Source organism: Grampus griseus (assembly GCF_964374135.1).
Source record: "Grampus griseus genome assembly, chromosome: 12".
NCBI classification, from domain to species: Eukaryota; Metazoa; Chordata; class Mammalia; order Artiodactyla; family Delphinidae; genus Grampus; species Grampus griseus.
In genome coordinates, this window is record NC_139006.1 from 6,865,197 (window position 1) to 6,893,167 (window position 27,971).

General features: G+C 60.5%; 1 protein-coding gene across 2 annotated transcripts; it reads right to left on the reverse strand.

Moving 5' to 3' along the window:
- Positions 1-27,695, reverse strand: HIP1R (huntingtin interacting protein 1 related). Of its 2 annotated transcripts, XM_082667415.1 has the most exons (32): positions 27,531-27,695; positions 13,136-13,199; positions 12,562-12,704; positions 12,255-12,311; positions 11,095-11,175; positions 10,675-10,751; positions 10,328-10,389; positions 8,356-8,496; positions 7,596-7,653; positions 7,421-7,496; positions 7,098-7,238; positions 6,937-6,998; positions 6,623-6,695; positions 6,360-6,543; positions 6,188-6,276; positions 5,980-6,096; positions 5,788-5,889; positions 5,356-5,550; positions 4,992-5,139; positions 4,773-4,859; positions 4,323-4,430; positions 4,043-4,179; positions 3,664-3,774; positions 3,357-3,415; positions 3,090-3,120; positions 2,947-3,009; positions 2,480-2,580; positions 2,253-2,358; positions 2,017-2,140; positions 1,877-1,938; positions 1,524-1,730; positions 2-1,232 (listed from the first exon to the last, which is right to left on the reverse strand). In XM_082667415.1, the coding sequence occupies exons 1-32, from the start codon at positions 27,621-27,623 to the stop codon at positions 1,185-1,187; spliced, it is 3,207 nt and encodes a 1,068-aa protein (XP_082523541.1). In that variant the 5' UTR covers positions 27,624-27,695; the 3' UTR covers positions 2-1,184. The 2 variants fall into 2 exon arrangements, with proteins under 2 accessions (XP_082523540.1, XP_082523541.1); XM_082667414.1 differs by having other exon boundaries at positions 1-1,232; positions 4,773-5,139.
- Between the last annotated feature and the right edge of the window lie 276 nt (positions 27,696-27,971).

A 27,971-nucleotide genomic window follows, 5' to 3' on the forward strand; every position in this document is an offset into this window, starting at 1 on the left:
AACGAGCCGGACACTTCTTGGCAGAACCGGAAGCGGGAAGGTTTTCTGTGGCTCCCATGTTCCACTGTTTCCTGCAGAAACTACGGGGTCCCTCCCCTCCCCAGCGTACTGGCCCTGGAGAAATGAAGAAGCAGGCGCAGCCTCTCACTGTGGGGTGACAACAGTCAAAGTGCGGTTTATTGCTGATCTGACAGACACTTCAACACGAGGAAATACTACACGCAAAGCGAATCGAGCTGCCGCCTTGTGCTCCTCTCCAGGCCGAGATTCTTCCTTCCAGCCAGGCCTCCCTCTTCCCAGGAGGAGGCGGGGGGCTCGAGGAGAGCGCGTTCAGCCCTCCCGGAGGGCTGCCCCCTGCCCCAGGAGCACCAGGTGCCTTTGATCTGATCCGAAGAGGGCACAGGCAGCTCCTAGTTTCTGGGCTTTTTCTGGCTAAGTTGGAGAGGCCTGCGGGAGGGCTGGAAACCTCCCAGGGATGGGGAGGCAAAGGGAGGAATGAGGTGGCTGGGCATGGGGAGGGGCAGCCAGACCAGGGGAAAGAAAAACAGGAAGCAGGAGGGTCACCGCAGGTTCCAGCAGGAACAGACTCCAGGAGGATGGCAGCACCCGGCCTGTCCCCCTTCCCAGGCAAGGGTCTCGTCCTCAGCGCTCACGGTCACTGACGCCCTAGAGCGAGGCCCAAGGAGAAAGGGGCGCTACCCCCAGCCCACCTAAGAGCATCCTGCTTTGCCTGAGGCCGCACCAGGTCCCAAGAAGGCCACAAACAGGTGATGTCTTCCCCATGTCCCCAACAGCCAGCACAGACTGTGTTCTAGTCACCTCTAACCTCAGACCATGAGTCCCAGGGGCAGGGGAGGCCCGGCCCAAACAAACACCCCTTCCCGTAGCCCTGCTTTCTGGTGTGTTGCACACAAACTCACAAAAGATCTAACTCAGAATATTAGAAATGCTCCGTGTATTTCCTGAAGAGCTGTGGCTCAGGCCTGCTGGGTCCTGGCTGCTCTGAGAAGTTCCTGTTGCAGGTAACTAGGCTCTCGTCCGGGAAGAACTGCTCCGGTCAGCCCCGGTCAGCCCTGAGCCCTTGCGCTCAGCGAGGGCTGGGCCTTCTCAGAGGCTCCTCAGCCACGAGGCCCAGGCCTGGCCGTCAGCCTCCCCGCTGGACCCCTCGGGTGGCGGGGGGGTGGCTAGTAGTTGACGAGTGGAGCCGCGTAGCTGCCATCCTTTTGGTCAAGCTGCAGGAGTCAAAGGTGAGGGGGCTCGGTGGCCACGGCCAGGAGTGCCTGACATGCCTTGCGCCGGGCCCCAGGCACCCCGCCGCTCCTTGGCCCCTGCCCCTTCCCTGGCACGAGCCCTTGGCACCTGCCGTGCTCCCTGCGTTGCTGGGGCCGCGTGTCTGCCCCCACTGGTCAGTGGCTTCTGACCGTCCCCAAGGCCCGCTGCCCCACAGGCCAGTGAGCAGAGGCCGGGACAGCACTCCTGGGGCCCCTCTGCTGTCACCCCCCACCCGCACTGACTCCCCGCACCTGCTGGTCCTGCCTGGGGGCCACGCTGGGCTTCTGGGCCAGGGGCGGCTTCTTGGAGGTCCCACCGCGGGGGGCAGCGCTGGGCCGGCCGGGCTCATCCGCACCGGGCGTCCCCACGGCCCCGGCCAGCATGTAGTGCTGCTTCCGCAGCTCGCCCAGCCGCACGCGCTCCACCTCCAGCGTCTTCTCCAGCTCCAGGACCCGCACCTGCAGCCCGGTGCGCGGCCGCTCAGCAGGCCCACGGCCTCGCCCCAGGGGCCCTCCTGCCTTCCCGGAGCTCAGCTGCGGGAGAGGGACCGGAGAGGGACGGGGGCAGGAGGGGGGACTGGAGAGGGACAGCCGAGGGCGCCCACCTGGGTCTCCATCTCCTGCTTCTTCAGCTTGATGAGGGAGAGGCCGGAGAAGTCCATGGTGTCTGCGGCCAGAGGGGAATGGGTAAGCATCTGGGCACCCGCCCCCAGCCCGGCCGCTGCACCGGGGCCCCAGCACTCGCCTCTGTCCTCGATCTGCTCCTGGCCCGACCTGGTGGAGGCCACCACGCTGGCGGCCATCTCATTGACGGCGCGTGAGCATTCCTGCAGGCGACTCAGGTGTGGGCTGTGCTTGTCGGCCTTCACCTGGGGGGGCAGGACGGCCTGCTGGCTGCACCACCCCCACGCCCACGGTCTCCCCGCCACACGTGGTGCCGCCGCCACAGTCGGGAGCCCAGGAGCCCGAGGGGAGGCTCACCTTGGAGGCCGCCACCAGCTGGGCTGTGCTGGCCGCGATCTCGTGGGAGCAGACGATGAGCTCCTCGTACTTGCCCGTGTGAAGCACCACCCTGTCAGCTGACTCCCTGGGGGCAGAGCCGGGCAGGGCCTGGGTCTCCGACCCCTGGACGGCAGGCCGTCTCAACACCCCTCCCCAGACCCTGAGCACCACACACCCTGCTGCCCCCCCGACCTGAGGCAACATACACCAGCTGCGTGGCTCCCCAGCCCACGGCCTTGGAGGCGGAGATGAGGCCTTCCGTCCACCTGGAATTCTTGGCGTAAAATTCCTGCTGCGTGGCTGCCCCCTAGTGGCGACAGGAGGGCGGGGTGGACCAGTCAAGGACGTCCTGGGTGGCAACAGATCCCCGCGGGTGGGCCCTCCTCCCCTCACCCCGGCCACTAGGGCGCATCCCTGGGCCGTGGAGGATTGGTCTGGGATTCCCAGGTGCGCTGCATGCACTGGGAGGGCCTGTCAGCACTGCACACTCGGGCGTTTTATGCCCAAGAAGAGTCCCGTGGTCGGCTTAAGCCACAGGGTGGGTGATCCGCGACCGAGAGGGCTCTGGAGTCAGGCCCCTTTCAGGAACCTGTCCCTCGATGGCCTAGCTGTGCAGCCTGCCCGCTAGGGAGGGGGTCCCACCTGGCCCCGTGAGACCAGCGGCCCAGCTCACCCTGCCGCTCTCCACGATCTCCTTCTGCAGGCTCGTGGATGTTGTCACCAGGAGCCGGATGGCCTGCCAAGACCAAGACGTGTGTCATTCTTGGGGGCCCGGCCAGGCACGGGGCCCGCCCTGGGTCCCAGCCAGCCACTCACCTTCATCAGGTCTGTGCAGGAGTTGAGGATCCTGAGAGGAGCAGAAGGGTGAGGAAAAGAGAGAAAAGGAGCTGCAGTGCGGCCCCAGAAGCCACGGGGGCGTCAGGGTGCTCGGCAGGTGGGCCCACAGGGTCGGGCGTGCTCTGCGGTTCCCAGGCCTTCTTTCTGGAGAGCTAAGCAGTCAGGAGAGCAGAAGCCCCTCCCCCCCCATCTGGAAAAACTGGGGAACCCGCCCTGGGGCGACTGGCGGGCAGAAGTAGGTCTCACCTCTCATTCACCTCCAGCTTCACCCCAGAGCTGGCATGGCGGGCCTGGTTCATCACGTCCTACACCCGATGGCAGAGCTTTGAGTGGGTGGGGAGGAGGGCAGCGTGCGAGGAAAGGGGACACCCGCACTGGACCAGCCCCGGAGCCAGGGAGGTGAGGCCCAGGGCCCGAACACCAGGGCCTCCACCCACCCTCCCACCTCTGACCTGCAGAGGCCGTCTGGCCGTCGCACAGAGGCTGAGTGCGGAGGGGGGTGCAGCCCGCACTCAGCCCAGCGCCCCCGGGGCTCCTGCACCCTGGTCCTCACCTCAATTCTCCGCACCGCATCTTCGATGGCCGCAGACGTGGCCGCCATCTCCTTGTCCACCACAGCCCCGAGTTCCTCCTGACGCACGTCCAGGATCTTGGGCTTCAGCTCCTGGGGGATGAGGGAATCCAGGAGTCAGAGGAGGTGGATTCCACCTCCCACCACCCCACAGAGCCTGGGAGCGAGACTGGGGCTGCCGGGCCCTAGAGAGTAGTGCTCTGTACCCACCCACCCCGTGTCCCACAGCTACAGGTTCTACACGTGAGCACCTATTCAGCCCAAACTGGAAGGAGGTGCAGAGAAGCTAGGGACCCCAGCCCAGCACCACCGCCCCCCTGCAGACCCTGACCCACACTCGGCATCCGGCTGCACACCTCACCTGGCCCAGCTGAAGGATGCCCTGCAGGGGGGTCTGCACCAGGCTGGGCTGGGCCTGCAGCAGAGCCTGCTGATCCTGCAGCTGCCTCACGAGCTCCAGCGCCCGCACTCCACACTCCCTGCAGGTGTCGATCAGGCCTGGGGGGAGAGGGCTGAGGGGAGCCAGTGCCGAGAACCCGGGGAGACCCTAGCTGGGTCTGACGCCAGGACCTATCAGCAGCCGCCCCCCTTTCCCAGGTCCACGGGGAGGAGCTCGTGTGACAAGCCCAGGGCGCACTTACGGTCAGCAGGGTCAGTGGGGGCCAGGTGGGAGGTGGCACTGCCGTGGACGATGGTGTCCGCGGCCAGGTGGGAGAACCGGGTCAGGGCTGCCACAAGGGCAGAGGCGTCTACGCGGGAAGAACAACAACCCTCAACGCTGCTGCTCTGGAACAGGCCCCGGTGGTGCTTCTCCTGCCTGGCAAGCCCACACAGGCTCCAGTACCCCAGCTCTCGGTGGGAGGGGGCCGGGCCAAGGTCACGCAGCTGGAAAGCAGCATCGCAGGAACCACCCCCGGGTCTCTGTGACCCCTGGCCCGAAGGGCTGATCTCTGGAACCGGGCTGGGGCTTACTGGAGAGGCGCCTGTGGTGGGAAACCGCCCCGAAAGCAGGAGGCGGCAATGGCCCGTGGGCCCGGGTCACCACCGCTGGCGGCCTCTGCCCTGCCCAGGCCGGCCCCAGCTGCACTCACCTGCCCTGGAGATCAGGTATTGGGCGTGGCCCTTCTCCAGGGTGCTCACGGCATCCAGGGCAGCCTGGGCCCTGCTCACCAGGTAGTCTGCCAGCACAGGGAGAACCGGTGAGGGGCAGAGCCTGGCCTGAGGCCCCGGCACCCTCCTGCCCGCCTCCCTCAGGGTGGGTGGGTGAGGAGGGAAGAGCAACGCCCGAGCGCCTGCCGCCGCGGCCCTACCCGGAGAGCTGGTGCAGCGCAGGTGCAGGGGGTCGTCTAGCTTGCCCACGGCGTCCTGCAGGATGCGCTCGGCCTCGGCAGCGGTGCCCCGCAGCATGGCGAACTGCTCATCCAGCAGCCTGCGCTGCAGCCCCTGCTCCTGAGACTCCTGGTGGGAGAAGGTGAGGCAGCGGTGAGCCAGCCAGGCCCCAGCGGAGACCCTCGCTGGGGAGGGGGCTTTAGCGAGAGGCCCTGCTGCACCCCCTGTGCCTGGGCTGCTCCCTCAGGATCGGGGCGCGCAGCTCATGGTAAAAGGGAATTCTGCCCCAATTCAGCTGTTACACAGGGTGAGAGTGCGCAGCAGGGTGGCGGGGCGGGCCCGCACCTTGTCTGCCAGCCGCCCCTGCAGCTCGCCCCTCTCCCTGGAGCTGCGCTGCTGCTCCTGGTCCAGCGCCGCCTCCTTCTCCCGCACCAGGCTCTGGGCTGCCACCAGCTCAGCCTGCCGCTGCCGCACTTCGCTGCTCAGTGTGTCCTTCTCCGCACTTAGCGTATCCAGCCTCGAGCTCAGCTCCAACCCGCTCTGTGTACACCTGGCCGGTGAGCAGGGCTTCCAGAGGCCCCGCCCACCCCCATCCCCACCCAAATCTACAGACCCTCCCTAGGGCCACAGGAGACTGAAGGCTGGCTGAGGGCCCAGGAGCGGGTCCTGTGCCCTGTATACTTCCTGGGGCTGGGTCAGAGCCACACCCCAAGACCAGGGCAAGCCGCTCTGAACCACGCCCCGCTCCGTGGCAGCCCGGCCTGGGAGGGCCCACACCTGCTCCGCGTGGCTCAGGGCCGCCTGCGCCTGCACCAGCTCTCCCGCCTTGGCCTCCAGCTCCCTCTTGAGCTTCTCCAGCTGGTCACTCTGCTCCTCCAGCTACGACGGGAGGGGACAGGACGTCACGGGGGCAATGGAGCTGGGGGTCACGGGGGTCTACGGGGCAGGGCCTGTGATCACGGGACGCACCTTCATCTCTGACTCCCGTTTCACCTGCTCCACCTGGAAGGCCAGCTCCTCCTTCACCCGCGCCACCTCCTCCTGGCTCTGCTGTGTCACCGTCAGCTGCTTGGCCGTGTCTGCGTTCTGCACCGGCGGGGACCAGGGACAGGCTCGGCTGGGCTGCGCTCGGGGTCCCCTCCTCCCACCGGCCCCCGTCCGCGCCCCCCGGGCCTACCTTCCGGAGCAGCTCGGCGTGCGTGGTGATGAGCTCGCTGTGCTTTTCCTTCAGCTTGTTGTAGCGCGCCTCGGTGGCGCTGGCCTTCTCTGCGGAGGAGGCGGAGGCTACGGCCGTGACCCCCAGCCCGGCGGCGTACCCCCCGCCCCACCCTGCCGCCCCGCCCACGCACTCTCCGCCTCCTCTCGCAGCCCCTGGTGGCGCTCGCCCTCCAGCTGGGCGGCGCGCAGCCGGGCCACCTCGTGGCGCAGCTGCTCGTTGTCCACCAGGGCCTTCTGCTTCTGCTTGCGCTGCTCCTCCAGCTCGGCCTCCAGCGCGTTCACCTGGCCCTTCAGCTGCGCCATGTACCGCTGCGCCTGGGCGGCGGGAGGGTGGGGTGTAGGTCCCCCGCGCAGGGCAGCCGCCCGCCCCTGCGCCGCCGCCCGTGCCCCTCACCTCCAGCTGGATCTTGTCCAGCTCCGTGCGGAGCGTCTCCACCTCCCTCTTCAAGGTCTCTATCTGGAGGTCCCTGGGGACAGAGGTCAGGCGGGGTCTTCCCCAGCCCGCGTGGTCTTCCCCAGCCCGCGTGGTCCCGGCATTCCAGTTCACTCAACCGGGACGATCAGGGGACCCGGGCACGGCCACTGGTCCTCTCATCAGCACCCCCTCGGGGTTTGAGCATCTCAGGTCTGTGTCCCCAGACAAGATCTTTCGGGATCACAGTTCCCGGAAGGCTGTTTCCCACGATGGTGGGCTCCCCCGGCCCTCACCTGTCGTCCTTCATGGAGCCATTCGGGGGTCCAAATGTCTGCTCAAAGAGGTCAGCCACCACCTGCCACGGCAAAGCACGGTGACCCCCGCCCCTACTCCCCCAGGCCAGGAGGGAGTCCCAGCCACCCCCAGTGCCCCCAGCGAGGAGGGGGCGGCTCACCGCTGGTTCCGCGGCGGGGGGCCCCGAGCCGATCTCGATGAGGTTCTCGGGCTCCTCGTCCTCGGGGGCCTCCTCGGGAATCACCACCACCGGCTTGATGTGCTCGGCCAGCGCCGAGGCCCGCAGGAAGTTGGGGGGTCCCTGAGGGGGCAGCGGGTGAAAGCGACCAGCGCTCCCCCCAGCAGAAGGCCCTCCCTCTGCCGCTCCCACAGCCCACACGAGGCCCCACATGGCGCCCAGCCAGGCGGCCACGGTCCTCAAGCCCAGAGCCCAGGACAGAACAGGGCTGCAGGCTGGCGGCGGCCTCTGGAGGGCGCAGGTACCTCGGGCAGCCGGGGGATCTGGATGAGCCGCTTGAAGTAGAGCATGTCAGAGGCTCTGCGGAAGAAGTTTCTGAGGCTGCGGGGACGGGGACGGAGGTGGGAGGTCAGAGGAGCCAGGCCCCAGCCCGGTAGCCCCAGCACACGCCACCACCCTCCACCCGGCCCAGGCTGGTACCTGTGAAACTGCTCATGGAACCGGTCCCGGTGGCCTTGCAGGGTGTCTGCCGGGAGGCCTGGGGGCAGAGAGGTGTAAGGGGACTCCCTCCTCGCTCACTGCTGTGCCCGAGACTTCAGATCTGCTCCCTCCCTTCCCCCTCCCTGCTCCTCCACGTTCTAGAAACCATCACAGATTAGACAGATTACCTGCCACCTGGCTGCGTCCCACCCACCATCAGGAGAGCCCAAAGAACCCCCTATGAGGAGTTCAGCTCTCGACTGAGTGAGGGAAGGAACCGGTGAGTGGGATGGGCAGAACCCTGACCACAGCGCACCGCACGTGGGCTCTGCTGGTCCGTCAGGTCACCCTCCCTCGAGTTTGCCCAAGGTTGACACTGGAGCAGCTCACAGACCCCAGCCAGCAGCCCAGACCCTTTCTGAGCACTAAGGAGCCAGCACGTGCCTCCCCCAGTCCTCCCCGCCAGCCCAGTGCGCACCCCGCTGCCGCCTCCGAGGCCAGGCGGTTAAGAGAACTGCAAACACGTAAAACTACGTGGCTCTTCCCACTAAATCTTTGTTTTGGAAAATAGTGATTTTTTTTATAACAAGTATGTTATTTATGTTAGTGGGTAATGAGTTTATTCCTGTTATGTTTAATTAATAAATATCTTAAAGACTGCTTGACTCCCATCCCTGATACAGTCTATCAGCACAGCCCTCGGGGGCTTCAGCTGACCCTCGGGGCCGAGGCCGGCAGGGCTGGGGGCAGCGGGACTCACAGGAGTGCAGCTTGAACATGAGCTTGACCGTGTAGTGGTAGAGGGGGCTGCAGTCCTGGATGACCTGGATGAGGGGGGCCAGGCGGCACTGGCCTGAGGACATCTGGGACACGGCAATGGCCGTGTTGAGCTGCCGGAAAACTGTAAAAAAATAAAAATAAAAAAGGGGGGGGCGGGAGGAGCCTGAGCACGCGGAGCCGGGAGACGCAGGCGCAGACCCCACTCTGCTTACAGGCATAGTGACGACCACAGTGAGGACAGCGGCTGAGCGCTGGCCCTGACCGTCATCTCACGGCACTGTCACAGCAACCTAGACAGCCGGGTTTGAAGACGGGGCAATGGCCTGGGTAACTGGCTTTACCAGTCCCAGCCAGGCGGTGGGACCCTACCCCAGGCCCTCGGACACCAACATGCTCCTCGAGGCGAGGAAGGACTCTGTGCACTGAAGCCGCCGAGGACCAAGGCCCAGCGCTCCCACAAACTGGGGTGACAGCAAGGAGGGGGGCAAAGGAAATGCAGCTCAGCTCGGCCAGCGTCTCTGGACAGCTTCCAGGCAGTGGGCCCAGGACGCAGAGCTGGAGAGACAGGGTGACTTCAACAGCCCTGTACCCATGGGCTTCCAGCTCACTCTGAATCCTAGGGAAGGATGGAGGCCTAAGGCTGTGCAGCCCCAAGGCCTCGTTCTGCAGATGTGGACACAGGCCCGGGCTTGGTCAGTCTCACAGCAGCGGGCTCAGGACGCGGTTCTGCAAACCCCAAGGGACCCCAAAACCTCACTTGCATTCGGGGTCAATCTCCCCTGACCTTGAGAATCAGCCTTTCATCCGACGGACCAAGTAGGAGGGAAAGAGACAGACATACTGCCACCCCCAACGGGCTTGCTCTCTGGGGCAAGGAGAGAAATGAGCACGTGACACCCAGGGCGGCCCACGTGGGACACGGTTCCAGATGGGTGGCCCCCAACCCGGGCCTACTCTCACCTTGCCTGGGGTGGGGCGATCTGCAAACCTCCACAGTGACACAAGGACGCCTGGGAGGGAAGGGACGAGGAGGAAGGCCCCAAGTGCTGTCCCTCACCCGCTTAAAACTTAATTACATGTCACGTCAAGTACATTTTCCTTGTAAACAATTAAAATACACGCAGAATACTATTTTGCATTTGAAAACACAATGCAGCCATTTCTCAGCTGAAGGGCATTCAGGACATTTCCCATTTGCAGCTGTTACAAACCTGGGGCGGGGAACGCCCACTCCCCTCACACTCTCAGGGAGACGCTGGCACCAGGGGTGTGGGCACTGGCTGTGGGCTTTCTCCGCCTCCCATCGTGGCGACTGGGGAGAGGCCCATCTCTGCAGCACAGCTGCCCCCAGACTCACCCAGCCTCAGGGTCCAGCCCCCGGTGCCAGGAGGATGCCCAGGCACCTCTTCCTCATTCCTGGTTTTCCATTAAAAAGGCCTTTGCCTCTCACTCTCCCGTGGAGAGCATTGAGTCACCCACAAGTTGTTCCGAAGCTGCCACTGAAAACACTCACCCCCGCAACCCCAAGAGGGTGACCCCCTGAGATTTCCTGTTCAACAGCTACCGTGCTCCTGGGCTGGGAACTCTGACCTGACTCAGAGGCCTTTGACAGCAGAGAACGGGCAAGAAGGTCGAAACCAACTGCCTCGGGGCAGGCTCAGCTGGGAGGTGGATCGGGAACCTGAAGAGGTGGCTCCTGGCACCCCCGGCAACCCCCCACCCCGCGCCTTGGTGCCAGAGTGGGTTTCCTTCGGCCGGGACTGTTCCCTGGACGTACCGCCTGCCTGGCGTCCTGCAGGGGCGGTAAAGGCCTCTCCCTCCCATGCTCTGGGGGCACCTGGAGGCCCTGTGACCTGCTCCTGGTGGGAGTGTGGTCCCAGGGGGCCGGTGTGTTCAAGAATGGCTGGCCCCCAGAGGCAGCAGGCCCCGGGTCAGCCCCTCGGCTGGCTCACCTGATTCAGAGAGCTTCAGCGCACAGTCCATGTAATCGAACATCTCCACGGTGAGCTGGAAGCTACAGGGGAAGGAGGAGGGAGAGATGAGCGGGAGGGGTGCGGGGCATGGCCCTGCGAGAACCACCAGGCGGGAGGGGGAGCACAGTCCACGCACACGCCCTTGCACGGATGCACAGACGGCAGTCCTTCAGCCAAAATGCCCAGCTCCAAGTAAGCCCCATCCCTTTAGCTTTAGCCACAGCTCCTGGGCACGTGACGACCTCCAGCCCCAGACAGAGCACGGCCCCCGGTGGGAACCTGGGTGAGGAACGCCGCAGGAACAGACGGGAAACCGGGGGACTCACACGTTGTTGACGTCGGTCCCAGCGGCCTTCTCCAACACCTCGTCTGTCACCTCCAGGCCCGCAGGGAACTCGGGGTGCTGCGGAGAGGACACCCCCACTCAACCGCAGCCCCTCTCAGCTCTGGCCCAGCACCGCTTCTAGCTTTTGAGGGAGGGAAAGGGACTGGAAAAGCCCCCTAGCCTGTGGAGCCACCATCTGCCCCGGGCAGTGACTCCAGGTGGGACGTCCACCTGGAGCTGAGGGCGGGGCTAAGACCACCTCCCGCGCCGGGAAACGCCTCTGGGCCTTCTGACTTCCCTGCCATCTGTCCCAAGCTCCCCCTTGGGCCAGGTGGGGACAGGACAGATCCCACCCTCTGAGACATCTTGGAGGGAAGAGCCCAGGGTCCCACCAGCCCCACGATTCCCCCGAGGAAACTACCTTGAGGTGGAAGGAGATCTTGGTCAGCAAGAGTTTGGTGTAAATATTCACCAGCTGCCCATATCGGTCATGCAAATGGCCCTGTGGAGAAAGGGCCCTGGGTAAGGACACATTGCCCATGAGCTTGCCCAGGAACCCCGCATGGCAAACAAGGAAGGCGAGGCCGGAAGATGCAAGATGATGAGCAGGGTGTCAATCCTTCAGCCTCCCATGCTGTCACTTATTCATTCAACCACCATTGCTCAACCCACCAGAGGTGGCCAACCTCCTTTCCCAAGGGCCTCTGCCAGCCCCCTCTCTGCCTATTGGTCTCTTCTTCTCACTCTTGCCAGAGAGACGCTCGGGACAAGAGAGCTCCTCGTCCAGGGCAAGAGGCCAATTCTGAGGTGGGACACTCTATTGAAATGCTGGTGGGGGCTGGGGAGGTACGTTCCGACGGGCGCGTGAACACATCCTCCTCGCAGCCGCCTCCAGACACCACGTCCCCTGCGGCCACGCCTGCTGGGCCCACATCTGCAGATGGCACCAGGGACGCCACCTTCCTTACTTCAAGGGGCGTCCCCTCTGCAAGCCGGTCAGTTCCCAGAGGCCACCTGGCCCCCGCCCCGGCTGCTGGGGCCCCAGCAGTGCTCCCAGAGGGCAGATAAGGCCAGAAGCCCTCTCTCCACCCAGGGGATGCCCCTAATTCCTGAGGGTCGTGGAGTGGATCTAGAATACAAGCTCCTGGGGCTCTGAAACTTCACTGTGGATGAGACACTTCTGGAGAGCCTGCTGAAAATGCAGACTTCCAAGATTCAGAAGCTGCCGGTCTTGGGGGCTCAGAGTCTGCACCACTTACCCAGACTCAGGGTGGGGTAGTGAACTCACAGGGACTGAAGGGCTGCTGATTTCTGGAGCCGGAGGGCCCGTTAGGGATGTGTTTGGGACTTCTGCGCCAGGCCTTAAAAGCAAGGCTCAATTTCATTTACTGATGCTCATCGCCCGCCGCCATGGCCCCACTGAACACGGCTCTAACTGTGCTGGGAGGAGGAGGCGGGGGGCACCACTGCAGGTGCTCTGTTCCCCCCTCGGGCCTGTGTGCCAAGCAGGATGGCAGTGGACTTTCCGGGTGGTGTTGCTGGCGAGGCGCTAAGGCCACCATGCCCGCTCCCCGCACCTACCCACAAGTCTCCGATCTCCCGGATGTTGCTCCGGTACCGCTGGCAGTCGTGCAGCACCTGCCCAGAGGGGGAGACGAGGAGGGAGGATGAAGGAGCCAGAGCCTTCGTCCGCGGGGCGGGGGGGGGCGGTCCCAACACTTGCTCCCATGTACGGGGTGCAGGCAGCAGGCAGGGTGGGCCAACCCGGAGCTGAGGGACACAGACGCCGGGACAGCCCTCATTTCAAAGGATGCGGCTCTGGGCCTCCCTGGGGTGTTCAAGAGGCGGCAGACGGAGGGCCCAGGCCCCCGGAACAGTGGCTACTCACGTTGGGGTGCCCATCTCGAAGGACCTTGTGGAGGACGTGGCAGAACTTCCAGCTGAGGATGGAGCTGCTAGGAAGCGGCAGCCCGATGGCATAGGACCAGAAGGTGAAGGCCCCCTTCTCGTGGTGAGTGCCCAGGATGATGCCTACCAGGGTCAAGGCCAAGTGCAGGCAGCAGGGACTCAAGCGTGGGGGAGGTCGGGTGCTCAGCAGGTGCAGCTGAACTGAGCGCAGAGAGGCGGGTGGAAGGCCGCCCTCCCCCTCCCCACACCCCTCCCTCCCGGTCGGCCACAGCTCACCAAGAGCTACGGCTCTCAGCCAAGCAAGAGAAAGGGCAAGGTCACGCCCCACGGATTCAGCTGGGCCCAGGGCCTAAGACAATAGGGGCCTTCCTGAGATGGGACTCAGAGTCTTGAAGGAGCTGAGCGAGGCTGGCCCAAGGCCACAGGGGACGCCCCTCATCAGGCCATCTGGCACGCCCACTGCTCCCCTAATTCACTTCCCCCACGTCCTCTTCACCCTCCCCGCCTCCCCTGGGGCCCAGAGGGACGGAGGCCGCTGGCAGCAGGGAGGATACGCCGGGCATGCTTCTCCTTCACAGGGGCCTCCTGGGTGTTGATGGCTTTGCTGATGCTGATGGCCTGGGAGGGAACAGAGGAGGCAGAGGTCAGAAACCCACCCGGCAGGCTTCCTGGGAGAGACCACCCAAAGGGGGAAGGGGCGACACACAGACAGGACCGATCCTTCCAGCCGGTTAAAGGCGAGAGTAGAGATAAGGGAAAAATAGAAATTCTCTATCCTAAGCAAACCAGACCACTCAAGGCCCTTCTTCACGTAACATGTGCAGCTCAAACTACAGCTAAGACCCGATGCCAGAAGCACACAGAGCTTCCAGAGGCCTGGGAGGTAAGGACGAAAGCCGGCTTGTGCTGCAGGAGAGCAACTCTGATCTGAAAGCTGCGTGTGATTCCTTTTCCCCAGAAGGCGTAGCCCCTGGGCCCCAGGGGAGCCGCCAGTCCCCGCAGGACATCCTCCATCAGGTCTCTCCTCTGGGAGAGGCTGCTGTGGCCTGAGCCCTCTTGCACTCCACCAAAACATGCACGTCACCCCTACTTTACCACGGGGCACGGCCTGGAGACATGAGGCCTCACAGCCACTTTGTGGAAAACCAGGATAAACCAGGTCCCATCGCCTGTCCACATGCATCCTGGACGAATCCTGACTCAGCTCCCACCCCCACCGACACAAACAGCGACCGCAGCCCCACCAGGGGTGGCAGGAAGGGGGACCCGCTTAGCACACATGCTGCTACCACTCAGGCCCTGAGCAAGCGGCAAACTCATCCTCGATGCACGTCCCCTCCCACCTCCAGCTGCTGGAGTCTTGTCTCGTCCCCCTTAGTTCAACACCACCTCTTCCGAGAAGTCTTCCTGGATGTGACTGCTCCCTCACACAGGCTCAGGGCACTTACTGTCACCCCCATCCCACTCACCCAGGAACCACCGCCGGCCCTGGGTTTACTTATGAATATGTTTTAATTCTGTACCTGGCGGCAGGTCTTGTAAGCCTCTGTCCACCCACCCAGCCCCGAGCTGGGGGCATCTGTGCTGTGGACCGAATGAGAAGAGCTGCCGGTGCCATTGGTGGGAGGGACAGGATGAGGTCCCTGACCAGTGCAGACTCCTCTCCAGGTCAGCCGATTCTCCCACGTCTCCCACAGGTCCTCCACCAGGGCCCACACTGCCCCAGGCCGTCCAGGGGGCTCACTGAGCAGGGCAAGCTGTGCGCTCACCCTGCAGCCCGGCCCTGCGTGGACTTGTCCACAGCAGGCCCAGCAGTGGCGGGAGCGGGACAGGGCGGAGAGGGAGCCCCGAGGGGCAGAAGAGCTTTCTTTCTTTTTAAACCAGAGGCCACTGTGCTCTCCACCTCTGGCCTGGGCACAATATTAACTGCCCCTGCTGGGCAAGGAGGTGACTTCTCTCATCTACAGTCTGCTGTGACCCTACTGTGGTCCTGCTTTGCAAAGCAGTGAGATTTCCTCTGTAAGAAAAGCAACCCCCTGAGAGCCATGGCTGCGCTTTCTGCTCAGACTCACGGACCTAGGAGCTGCTGGGGGCTGGGCTAGCCCCTCGCACCCACCCCAGCAAGGCTGGCTGACCTCCTTTCACACACAGCGCCCATTGTGGCCATTCCCCGGGGCTCAGGGAGAGCGGGTCTGCAGCACGCAGCACACCAGGCCCCTGGGACACGGACGACTCTCCCAGCATCAAGGCTGGGCTGGGGGAGTGGCTCTGGCCTCGCAGTACCGGGGTCCTGAGAGGAACGCAGACAGGCTCTGGCACCTCTTACACTCCAAGCCTCAGCGAGCCAGACACGAGGGCTCCCTCACCATCTGTTCTGTGTTTGCCGATCCTCTACCAACTCGGCCTCCCCGAGGCCGCAGCGCCTGCCTTCCCTCCACAGGCATCACCGTGAGAGAGGCCGGACCCCGAGTGTACCGTTCCCGGCCCCGTGAACATCACGCCCCGCCAGGCAGAACTCTGCCCACAGCAGCAGCGATGAGGACAACAATCGACAACCGGCAATTCCCGGGCACTTGCTCCCCTGCGCCAGGGACAGGCAACACGCTCCCAGCAGCAACCCTAGCGAGTGGGCGTGGCCCCACTTTCCTGATGAGGAAACTGAGGCTCAGGGAGTTGGGGTATCTCGTCCGTACAGCTAATAAGGGCAAAGGCAGGTCTGGCTGTGTCCTGAACGATTCTGCTATCCAGCTCCCAGGTACCTCCCTCCAGTACAGGTACAGAGCTGGGAAGAGACACCAGCCCATAAGCCGGGAGTGCCTGTCTCGGGAGGGTGTGTAACCCCATCCCCCAGCTGCCCTGACACTTGAGCTGGCTCTGATGACTGCCACCTGTTCAGAAGATCCCAGGCAAGAACAGAGCAGAGCCAAAGTCACACAGGCAGAGCAAGCTACCCAGGAGGCCGGGGATGCAAAGATGCCACCTGCAGTCCCAGCAAGTGCTCTGTCCTCCGCAGATGCCCACGAGGGGCGTGCTGACCCCCCTCCCCCCCAGGGCCTGCAGCTGGAGAGGAGAAGCAGAGACGCCCTGAAGGGATGGGCTGGTGGGGCCGGCGGCCCAGCGTAAGCATTCCCACCGCGCAGCCTTCCCCAGAGGCCGCTGGGCACAGGCTTTTACTTCACCGTCGGTCCAAATGTATACGGAGCGCCCTCATGGCTGGGCCCCGGACCCCCGGAAAGAGTGCCTGCCCCTCCCCTCTGGAGAATCTGCTCGCCTGTCCCCTCCCTGCCGCCACTCTACTTAAATCTGCCGATTTATGCTTCTCCGTGTGGTCCGCACCCAACAGTGTCTTCCTTATTTGTCTCTTGTCCTCCCCCGACTCCCAGCCCACGTCTACGCCACGGGGGGTGGGGGGGAGGGGGAGTGGTTCCGCCTCTCTGGGGCTGCTGTGGCCCCAGCCCCTAAACGGTGCCTGGCACATGGAAGGTCTTCAGAGGCAGTGAGGGAGGCTCCCGGGCCCCACAGAGAAGTGGTGACTCAGGCACCCGGGAGTCTGTCTGGCCCCCTCCGCCCAAGCGGTGCCGCCCGCTCCCCGCGCCGGCTGTAGGAACAGGGTCCCTCCCGGCGGGAACACGGCCCTGCTGTGTGCAGGCGGCAGATGTGTGGACCGGGAGGCCTCACAAGGAGGCACAGTGCTCACACAGAGGCGGGTCTGTGGACACTGCACAAGCCTGCTTTTCCGCCAGGCGCGGCAGCCAAGCCCCGTCCCAGGAGGGGGCGGCAGGCCCCCGGGATGCCCGTCCCTCCCCTGCCCGTCCTGAGCGGGCCGCAGAGGCGGGGAGAGCACTGGGGCTCCTCTCCTCAGCCCTGGAATCTGTGCTGGGCGACTGACGTGGCTTAGCTCCTGGGTTTACAGTCCAGGTGCAGCTCTGACTGCAACATCTGGTTCCGTCTACACAAGCATGGTATCCTCACACCAGCCCAACGAGCGACTGTAGGAAGCCTGAAGGAGGAGGGGCGGTCAGAGGGGCACCGGGGACCATCGTGTGGGCTCTCTCTAGCTTGCCAGCCTGCAGAAGGCTTCCTTCCGCCCTGGTACAGGGGCAGTTCTGACAACAGCAAGTATAATCCCTCACGACAGGCGGGATCAATTGCCATGGAGAGAGCCTTCTGGGACACAGAAACTTCGAGTGGAATGGATTGATTAGGGGCCTGGGTGCCGAGATGGACGAGCCAGAGCCAGAGAGAGAGGGTCCTGCGGGGGGGGGCAGGTGGCGACCGTCTTGGGGATCTGTTTATCTGACTTCCCACTCGACCTCTGAGTGGCCATGGATGGGGGGCAGGGAGCAGCCAAGCAGGACAAGAGCGGTAACGGTGGGTCTCTGACACCCCCAGATATGCCCAGGGGGGCTCTGGGGGAGGGAGCTGGAGGGCGGGCAGAGGCGCGCTTCTCAGAGCCCTGAGGGTGGGTGACTAAACAGTGTCTCGGCCATTCAGACCACCGCTGCTCCTTCTGTGCTGGAAAAATTCCGAGCCCAGGCCCAGGGAGCCACCTCGCAGCGAGGGGCCTGACCCTCCGGAGGGCGGCGGGGGACAAGGCCGAGGGGTGGAAAGGCTCTAGCAGGCTCTGGAGACACAGCCAGAATTGCCGGCACCAGGAAGCTGGCAGGAGGCATATCTCACGCCAGAGGCCAGCAAACTGGCCTCAGTAAATGAATAATAAAATGATTTTTATCGAGTTCAGCCATGTGCCAGGCACCGTGCCGAGCACCTCACCATTATCATCTCGTTTAATCTCCTAAGTAACCCTTGAAGCATGTGGATGAGGAAATCAAAGCTCAAGGTCACAATGACGAACACAGGCACTATTCTAGGCACTGTCCCCACATAGACAACCCTCCCCCGTTAAGCGGGGTCGAGCAGGCTGCTGGCTCTGTAGACTGTCCCCTCAGCCTCTCACTGGGGGAGGGGCCGGGCTAAGGGAGCCGTGCGCCAGCACGCGCGTCCTCTGGTCCCCCTTTGTCCCCCTGCAGGGACCCAGCTCCCGAGGGCCTGGTGTCACTCAGGGAGGACCTGGCCCAACTCCAAGTCAAAACACAGGTTCTGGATCCAGGATTCGTTCATACCGCAGGTAAGAACAGCAACTGTGTGGCCCCGAGCAGCTCAGGGGGCTCCCCCACGGCTCCCCCATTCCCACAGGCGAGGCCTTCGGACCCTGGGGCCCCCTCTGGGCCTTCAGCTCGGCTCCCTCCCGGGGCGGCTTGTGTCCTGCAGCCAGGGTGGGGACGTCTGGGAAGGCCTCTTACAAGGGCCCCACTGGGTCCATGGGAGCCAGAGCCTCAGGACACACCTGCCCCTGCTTCCAGGAACAATCTCGTTCTTGTTCGTCACATAAAAGCCCCATCTGGTGCCAGCAGAGGCCCTGGGAGTCAAGCCTGAGGAGGCAATCCCCAGACCAGGCCAGACAGAGCCACCAGTGGCACTTGTCCCTGGACAGGTGACTCCCAGGGACACACGAGAAAGCATCTAGCTGCTGGTTCAGGAGAGGCGACCAGCTGAGGCAGCGGGGCCGGGGCAGGAGCCCCAGGAGGTGATATTCCCAAGAGCCTCGGCCCCTGCTGTGGACTCGAGACAGAAGCCTTGGGGTGTGGACGCCGTCAGCGAAGCCGGGCAACCAAGCTGGGACGCTCTGGTCAGCAATTGCACACAGCAAGCCCTTCCCTGCCCCGTCGCCTGTGGGGCTGCATGCCAGACAAAAGGGTCCCAGGAAGAGCCACGGGGAGAGGACGGTCACTGAGGATAGAGCAGGAGAGTGGCGCATGAGGCCACAGCCCGGTGCGCACCAACACTGGCCACACCATTTTAGAAACCCACAGCCCCTGCAGGGGGTCAGAACCAAGTGACCGCAGAGGCTGCAGCCCTGGACGTTCTCTGCAAGATCTGACGTCCTCCAGGCCGTGGGGAGCTCTGCACAGCAGAGGAACGTGGACTCGGGGAGACCCCTTCCCCAGGAGCCCACGTGAACGGGGCCAAATACAGGTCTGCTCACCCAGTTCCACCATTGCCAGCCATGGCACCCCAGCGCACAGACCCCGGTCCCATCCACTCTGACCCACAGGGGCGCCTTCACTTTAGAAGCTTCCCCTTTCCCGTCTGGGAAGCAGGAGCAAAAAAACCTTGAACTCTTTGAGAATGCAAACACACACAAAGTGTGTCTGGAACATCTAGCTTTGTTCTAGCCACACCGTCTTCCTTCTGTTCCTCAAACAGGACAAGCCTGGTCCCACCCCCAAGCCCGGCTGTGCTTCTGGGGTCACCCTGCTCTGAGTTAAAACGCCCCTCCTGGGGGGGGTCTCCCCCAACCATCCTAGCTAAAGCAGCCCTCCCTCCACACAGATAGCTTCCTCCTGGTTACTTTCACCCAGGACATTTATTCCCTGAAACTATCTTTTTTTTTTTTTGCGGTATGCGGGCCTCTCACTGTTGTGGCCTCTCCCGTTGCGGAGCACAGGCTCCAGACGCGCAGGCTCAGCGGCCATGGCTCACGGACCCAGCCGCTCTGCGGCATGTGGGATCTTCCCGGACCGGGGCACGAACCCGTGTCCCCCACATCGGCAGGCGGACTCTCAACCACTGCACCACCAGGGAAGCCCCCCTGAAACTATCTTGTTTACCATGTATTCTGTTTCTACCTCTGACCCCTGAACAGACGTACTTGGTACAACAAATCCTGTTGGTCTTGCTACCTGCTGTACCTCCAGTCCCGAAACCCGTGCCTGGAGGTCAATAAATCTTTACTGGATGAATGAAAGAGTGAATACTTGAATGAACGAAAGCTCTTTCAAATATAAGTACTGGTTAAATTCAAGGCAGTGTGTGTGTCTCTTTCTCTAGCTAAAAATTTATCCACTATAGTTATATAGTAAAGGCAACTATAAAACATTTTCTATTTTTAAAATCAACCCTGAAATGAATCAGACTCAATCCTCCTTGTACTGTTATCATGACACGCTTCACGATGGCACTTGGCAGGGACAAAAAAACATCCTTCAAAGAGCCGGGTCACAGGGACTGGCAGAGAGGTGGGTTATCCTGCTTTAGTGTTTCCAAAGAGTTGTTTGAAGGACAGAAAGATCTCATTCAAATGCTTTGCCACCTCAAAGGCCATTGATGAAACCAAACACAGGATTTCTGTAGCCGAGGAGGCGGCTGAATGCGGTCTCAGGCAAAGCGGTGGGGAGCTCTGGGCCAGAGGTCTGCAGCTCAGTCATTTCAGCAGAGGGAAGTCAGGGCAGCAACACCATCCTGCGATTCAACCGTCTCTTCCCTTTATTCACGCCCCCCAGTGCCTGCTCTGTCCGGGCCTCTCAATCCTTCGACCATTTATGAAACTGCAGGGAGGCCCGCGCTGCGGCCGCTGCTCCTCTGCAGGAGCCCCCGGCAGGATCCTCCCATCCACCAGCATGAGGCTCACTGGGGGACACTGCCACCTCTCCCCCGGGCTCTGCAGGTGACACATGAGGAGGAAGAGATAGGAGAGGAGGACATGGCCCGAGTCCCGCCTCCAGGATGGACAGGGAGCCAGCCTGGGCAGCTCCTTGCCTGGGCCCTGGTGACACCACTCCATAGACCTGTCTGTCCCACAAGCCAGGGGGCTGAGCCACTCCCTGGCGGGAGAACCTAATGCATTTGAAGGTTGTGTTTATTTCAGCAAGAGGAAAAACAACTCCACCTCTACTAAACTTTTCTCCAAGAACTCAGTCCTTCACTGCAGTGGGAGCCATGGCTTTTTAGGCCTCACTGAGTGGCAGCATCAAAAAAGGGAGACCCACGGGCCCCTGTGGCACCATTATTCAGCGCACGCACGCCGAGCGGGTCCCCCGAGCCGGGCAGTCCTGGGTGCTAGCACACAAGGAGCCAACACTGTCCGTGCCTGAGGATCTTGGGGCTCAGAGGGTAGTGCTTAGGGGCTCGGAGCGGGAGGCAATGCAATCCCTTCTCCGTGACCCTGGATCTAAACACACGCCCGACCTCACGGCCGTCCACTCCTGCCGGTTCAGCTGCAGGGTTTGGGGAGACGGGAATAGTGGGAATAATATCATGAGAACTAGGGCAGCCTAGTAAGGCTCGGGCAGGAGGAAAGCAGTTGACGGCTTCGCAAACAAGGTGATATTTGAGTCCACCCTGGAGTCAGGTGGAGCTGGGGGGAGCGGGCTGGGGGGAAGGGTATCGCTGACAGCGCGGCCGGCTGGCAAAGGCTCTTCAGGCCCCAGCGCAGGTTAGCTGGCTGCGTTTCCCTGTCCCCCCGCCAAGCAGGCCTAGACTCGACTCCAGAGTTTCCACTTCGCACTGTTGGACTCAGTGCCCAGGCAGGTTTTATTCACAAATGGGACGCTGGCCTGGGGGCAAGGTCAGGAGGGCCGGCTTCCCCCGACCTCCCTGGGGCTCCTCCCTGGGGCACCTCCCCGGGGCTCCTCCCTGGGGCTCCCCACCAGAGTATCTTCCAGAGGACGGTGTCACCTGGGAGCAGGCCCTGCCGTCCTGGAGCACGGGGCACCGCAGGATCGCTCTTCCAGGAACGGGCTGCTCCCCACCTTCCCAAGTCCGCCCAACCCCCGTGGCGGATCTACTGCCCTCCCCCACAGCCCCAGCTCCCCATTCACAGACGCTCAACTAGAAGCTCAGGGACGGAACCAAGGGGGCATCATTTCCATTTCTTCAGTCCAGCCCACCTTCCCATACACAACGTAACAGCCAACAGCTGTTCAGTGCAGCATTCACTCCGCCCCAGGAGCTGTGTCATCCTGCAAATCCTCCATGACTCGGGCACTATGATTATATCCACATTGCAGACGAGGAGACTGAGGCACAGAGTCTCGCTCTTAACAGCTCTGCCACAGCACACCTGTTCACCTCCCACCTCCTTCGTCAAGACGAAAACCCTTGGAGGGGATGAGAATGATCTTCATCTTCCCGTAGCACATCCCAGAGCACCAGAAGCAAGCCCACACGTACACAGTAAGTGGCCCCTCATGAACGTGTCGTGGGACAAACGTACAAAGATGGGGAGGGGAAGGACGAGCAGCCACAACCCCACCCCAGCCTGAACCAACAGGTCACCGGATACCCGGGGAGCCCAGGGGGCCTGCGGCAGGAAACCCCAGGAACCAGGAAGTCAGCAGCTGCCCTGAGCATCACCAAGCTGGCTGATGTGGCAGAAGCAGGTGGAGGGTGTCCGAGGGGCGCGCGACAGCAGCGCAGCTGGAAGGAAGGGCACGGCTCACTGCCCGCCGCAGCTGGCCCACCTCCGGGGGCCGGGGAGGAAGGCAAGTGCCGCTGGGGCAGCTCACTCAAGGCTCTGCAGGCAGCATCCTGGGGGTCGTGAGCCTGGTTCTTTCTCTCTTCCTTTTCAGAAAGCCTCGCTCACCTCTGTTCTTTGGCCATTCGACCAGCCTGCAGTGGGTGCCAGGCCCCTTGCCCCTGCCCTCAGGGAGCTGACCGACGTGGGTGGAGCTGGGCGGGGGGGTTCTGGCTTTCACCATGTGGTTTAGATTTCCTCCCAAGCTTGGGGGTGGGGGAACTTTTTTAAAATAAACATTTAAATGAGGCCCAGAAAGGGGTTGGTAGCTAACAGTGTGGTAATGCCACACGAAGACAGAAAGGGAGCGTGTGTAACTATTCACAATAGCCAAGACACGGAAACAGCCTAAATGTCCACCGAGATAGATGGATAAAAATGTGGTATGTATATATATACATATATATATATACACACACACAATGGAATATTATAAAGCCATTAAAAAGAATGAAATAATACCATTTGTAGCAAAATGGATGAACCTAGAGATTATCATACTAAGTGAAGCGAGTCAGAAAGAGAAAGATAAATACCGTGCGATATCACTTACATGTGGAATCTAAAATACGACACAAATGAACCCAAATACAAAACAAAAGCAGACTTACAGACTAGAGAACAGACTTGTGGTTGCCAAGGGGCGGGGGGGAGGGAAGGACGGAGTTTGGGGTCAGCAGATGTAAACCATTACATATGGGATGGATAAACAACAAGGTCCTACTGTAAAGCACAGGGAACTATAGTCAATATCCTGTGATGAACCACAATAGAAAAGAATATATACGTATAACGGAGTCACTGTGCTGTACGACAGAAATTAAACACAACATTGTAAATCAAATATACTTCAATAAAATTTTGTTTAAAAAAGGGAGTGTGCATAAGTCTGCCTGCCTGGCAGAGGGGGTGTTGGCATATGTGGGAAGGGAAGTCAGAGCAGAGGAAACATTTTGCAAAGGATGGGAGTCCAAAAGACTATTGCCAATTTGGGAACAGCCTTCGAACCAGAAACTCAAGTTCCCAAACACCTGTCTGTGTCCTGCGGCTTGCCTTCAGTAATGAGATTCTAAAGAATTCCTGGTTAGGGAACTTTAAGAAAACAGACCGGGCTTCCCTGGCGGCGCAGTGGTTGAGAGTCCGCCTGCCGATGCAGGGGACACGGGTTTGTGCCCCAGTCCGGGAAGATCCCTACATGCCGCGGAGCGGCTGGGCCCATGAGCCATGGCCGCTGAGCCTGCGCATCTGGAGCCTGTGCTCCGCAACGGGAGAGGCCACAACTGTGAGAGGCCCGCGTACCGCAAAAAAAAAAAAAAAAGAAAGAAAATAGACCTATGCGCCCAGGACTCCAATCCAAGCCAAATCACTCCAAATCTCCAGCATTTAGACAAAGAGTTTAAAAGCGCCCCAGGTGATTCTAACACCCTGAGTCCAATCCAGTAGCTGCTGGCCACGTGTGGCTAATGAAGGCCTGAACTGTGAGCCCAAATTGAGATGTGCTATAACAAACACAAAACGGAGTTTGAAGACTTGGTAGGAGGAAAAGAATGTATAATTCATAATTTTTATAGTGATTACGTGTTGGAGCGGCTATATTTTGGATACACTGGGCTAAATAAAATATATGATTAAAGTGAATTTCACCTGTTTCTGTTTGCGTCTTAGTGTGGTTAAGTAATCTAAAAACGATACACGTGGCTCCTATTCTGTTTCTACTGGACAGCGTTTTTCTAACGTGAGCTGGCCTGAGAAGCCCTGAGTGTCAATAAATGTTAATTTTTACAAGATTGCAGTTCCACAGAGGCTGCAGAAGGGACACGTCACTGACCTGGAAAATTGGACCTACGAACAGTTTTCCACCTGCTGCTCCCCCCTCCACAGCTCCCACCCCACCAGAAAACCCCTAACACCTGCGGAGCTTTACCCCGAATGCCTGTATCTAATGCCCTTCTTCCCCGCCGGGCCTGGTGTACTGAGCCGCGTGGCCCCTCTCTCATCCTAACCTTACAGGAAGCTTTTGGGCTCTGTTTCCATTTCCTGCAGGGGAAACCGAGGCCCAGATGGCAAAGGCGCACTTAGACAAGGAAGAAGCAAGGTTGGAGTTTAGCATTTCCAGGACTCCAATCTGCTGAGTCCTCACCCATGCTATACCTCAAAGACGGATCTCCTTCCTCATGGAAGGTATGAAACAGTTCTCAAATAAAGCTTTTTGGGGGTGAGGAAGGGAGAAAGATGGCTAGCTGACCATTTGCAGAGCACTGTACTACGTGTTTTGCATCCTGTAGGTATTCGTGGCCTACTGCTGCTACAACAAACGGCCACTATTGGCTCAGTGGTTTAAAACGACACAAATTTATCATCTTACAGTTCTGGAGGTCAGAAGTCCAAAACGGGTCTTCCGGGGCTAAAATCAAGGTGCCAGCAGGGCTGCGTTTCTTCCTAGAGGCTCCGTGGAAGAGTCCACTGCTTTGCCTCTTCCAGCTTCTAGAGGACACCTACGTTCCTCCAGCTTCAAAGCCAGCGATGTCTGGTGGCGTTGTCCTCACCTCACACCACCCTGACCTCCTCCCTGGCCTCCCTCTTCCACATTTAAATGCCCCGTGATTACACTGGGCCCACCTGGATAACCCAGGCTACGCCCCCTATTTTTAAGGTCAGCTGATTAGCATTTTCTTACCCAGGGCTGTAACATATTTACAGGTTCCAGGAATTAGGACGTGGACATCTTTGAGGCGTCCCTCTTTAGCCCACCCCACCATTTCTATCCCTTAAAACAGCCCTAGGAAGTAGATGGAATTATCTCTATTTTTATAGACCAGGAAACAGGAGTTAAGCACCAGGAACACAGGCTAGCACTCAGGTGTTAGTTACCGCTTTCCATGGTACCACACCATCTTTTTAACGAGACAATCAATTTTCAGGTTCAGAACATACAGGTATACCGTATGCCACACTATTCTGCATTCAGAATACTACAACAACAAAAAGCCAATACAATTTTGTCACTTCCATTTTGAAAAGGGGTTTTATCACCAAAGGGACTAAAGTCTTGGGGAAGAATAGACCAGCTTTCTGGACAGTGCCCCTGGGATTACACACACACACACTCGCATACCCACATCATACAGCAAACACAAGTACCTGCCACACGAAGGATGCATGACTGCCCCCTTCCTTCACACTCCCAACTGGGGCGGGGAAGGAACCTTTTTGCAAAACAGGGTGTGGCCAGTCAAGAAAGCAAATATGGAAGCATTTTTCCTCCTCTTGACCCAGAAACCCAGGAGGAAAAGCGAGGCTGGCGGGATGGTAGGGGACTTAAGTTCTAAGGAAACCAAAGTGCCCCTCTGCTACACAGGACGCTGTGGTCAACGTGAAGCCACAGGCAGTGCAGATCAAAGGGAAGGTATGTCGGTGGGTCGGATATACTATTTTCTGTCCAGAAGGAGACGTGTAAGCAGCAACCTCAGCTCTCCTCGTCCTTTCCACCAATGAGGTCTGGCTGGCAGCTCACTAGATATTTCCGGGAGCGATCTAATTAAATATTAACCATGCACAAAACCTGATTCCTACATCCCTCAATAAGTCACTCTGAAGATAATCAAATCTAGACACTGAACCTGAATTCCATGTTTCCAGAAAATAGCCCTGGAATGGGTAAATCCTATGAGATTCACCTATTAGAAAGAATTATTCATGAGAAAAACCCAACCAGCAAAAACAAAACACCCTCTTGTTTACCAAACCAACCACCAGAATAAGTTGTCCTGTATCAGAGATGCTTTCTCTTTGACATTCAGAAAGCTTGCCCTTGATTTAAAACAATTTAAGAGTAAGATCAATGAACTTGGCCCTTTAAATTCCATCTCCTCTATGTAGCAATCTGACCTCTTTATAGCTCTTCAAAACCACAGAAAAAACAAAAAAATCAGTGAATGAATAAATCTTCTGACAACATCCAGATTCTCTCTGCCAATTAAAATTTTCTCCCCTTCCTTCCGCAAGTTCCTGGCACAATTAATTATGTATTAATGATTTTAAATTAAATGCCACATGTGTTTTTATGACGGGCTATCCGGGCTGAAAATACACCAGGGGCCAGATGATGATGATGACTACAAAGGCTAAATTAATAATTTGCGGCTCGGCTGGTTCAGCACTAATCTTTTATAGAGCCAAGGTTTTATCATTTTCCTTGTTAATCTCAAGCACAAAGGTTAGATGTTTCCCCTGCATTTTTTCTTACTTCAAAACAAAAGTTATTGTAGGCTGCATGTGCTAACTTGAATTGAAAGACACCGCACAAGTCACTGCTCCTGGCAGGGAGAGGTGGGAAGGACCTTGCTAACGGCAGACACAAATGTCATCATCCTACTTTAGACAGGAGTGAGTGGGTTCCTTCTGGCTTTTGGTTTTTGTTTTCTGGGGTTTTTTTGGCCGCGTCGTGCGGGATCTTAGTTCCCGGACCAGGGATTGAACCCGTGCCCCCTGCACTGGGGGCGTGGGGTCTTAACCACTGGACCGCCAGGGAAGTCCATGGTTTATTTCTAAAGTAAAAATTTTCTGCTGTTTCAGTCCTGGTTGACTTACTTTGGCAAAAAACCCAGTATGCTCCCCCCCTCCCCCAGGCATAAGAATACCTCAGTGTTTGTCAAATAAAAAGGAACAGAAAACCAGAAACAGCAACGCCCTCATCAGTGTGGTCTCAGCAGGAACACATGGACAAATACACACCCCCGTCATTGTTTCATTTTTAAAATAACCCTCCCAGGATAGGCCACCCTCTGGAAGAGATGCGGGCGCGTGGGAAGTGCAGGAAGGGAGCCCTAGGAAGTTTCTGTCTGTCAGGCACCGTCATTTAATAAGGGGGTGTGAACCTGTTTATACGTGGGCCAGCGCTCGGGCAAACAAGTCTGGCTACAGACGTGAAACTTTTCGCCCAGCAGATAATAAGATATTGTGCGGCCCTGAAAAACAGCTCAGGAGAAAAGGAAGCAGGGAGTTTCCTTTAAGGAAATGCATTGCTTCTCCGAGGAGGGGGCATTCTTTTAAGCCGTGGGAAAAGTAGACGGAGCCCGGGAGAGGCGGCGCGGCCAGGGCGGAGAAATCCAGTCGGGCCGCCCCGGCCGGGCGCACCCAGGCCCGAGACGCACCTTGACCCCACCTGGCCCCCAGCCGCGTCTCGGCTCCCTCCACCTGGCCCCTCCCACGTCTCGGCTCCTAGCCACCTCGGTCCCCGGCCGCCTCTCAGTCCCTAGACACCTCGGTCGCCTGGCCACCTGGTCCCCCGGTCGCATCTCAGTCCCCGGCTGCATCCCAGTCCCCTGCCACCCCGGTCCCCCGCCACCTCGGGCCCGGCCGCCGGCTCGCGCTTCCGGTTCACCTGCGCGCGGGTCGGCTCGGGCGGCGAAGGCCGGGGAGCTGGGTGGCCGCGGCCGAGATGCGGCCGGGGGCCCCCAGATGGCCGGGGAGCAAGGGGTCCGGGGAGCGGCCCGAGCTCCCGGCGCTCTGGAGGCGGGCGCAGGCCGGGCCCCGAGGGACGCGTGTGAGGGGAAGGGGGGACAGCGCCGCCCGCCCGCCGCCCCGCCGCTCGCCTGGGTCTTGTCGAACTGCTCGCGCTCGGCCTCCAGGCTGTGGCCAGGCCTTCGGCTCAGCACCCGCGCCGGCACGTTCTTGATGCTGTTCATCCTGCCGCCGCCTGCGTTCCTGGGCCCGGCTCCGCGCGACTGAGCGATCCAGGCCGGCCGCCCGCGCCTAGGCACCGCGAGGCCGCCCGCCGTAAGGCGCCGCCCGCCCGCCCGCCGGGGGAGGAGCCGCCGTAGCCCCGCCCACGCGCCCCGCCCCGCCCGGCCGCGCCCCTGGCCAGGGTAGGGGCACGGGCCGGGGCCCCCAGGCCCTCGACGCCTCTCGTGTGCGAGCGGAAACACCAGTCCCCCCTCCGTCCTCGCACACACCCTCCGCCCGGACTCACCAAGTCCTGTCCACACCAGGCCAGGATCTGGTTAATTGGAGAAAACTTGGCCTCGATGAAATCT

Bases quoted from the DNA above. Each gene is read 5' to 3' on its own strand.
- HIP1R (XM_082667414.1), bottom strand. From the start codon at position 27,623: ATGAACAGCATCAAGAACGTGCCGGCGCGGGTGCTGAGCCGAAGGCCT. The intron at 6,999-7,097 runs GTGAGCCGCCCC...TTGCCGTGGCAG, and splicing joins CCCCCGCCGCGGAACCAGCG to GTGGTGGCTGACCTCTTTGA. The intron at 2,581-2,946 runs GTGAGCTGGGCC...TGTCGCCACTAG, and splicing joins AGATCGTGGAGAGCGGCAGG to GGGGCAGCCACGCAGCAGGA.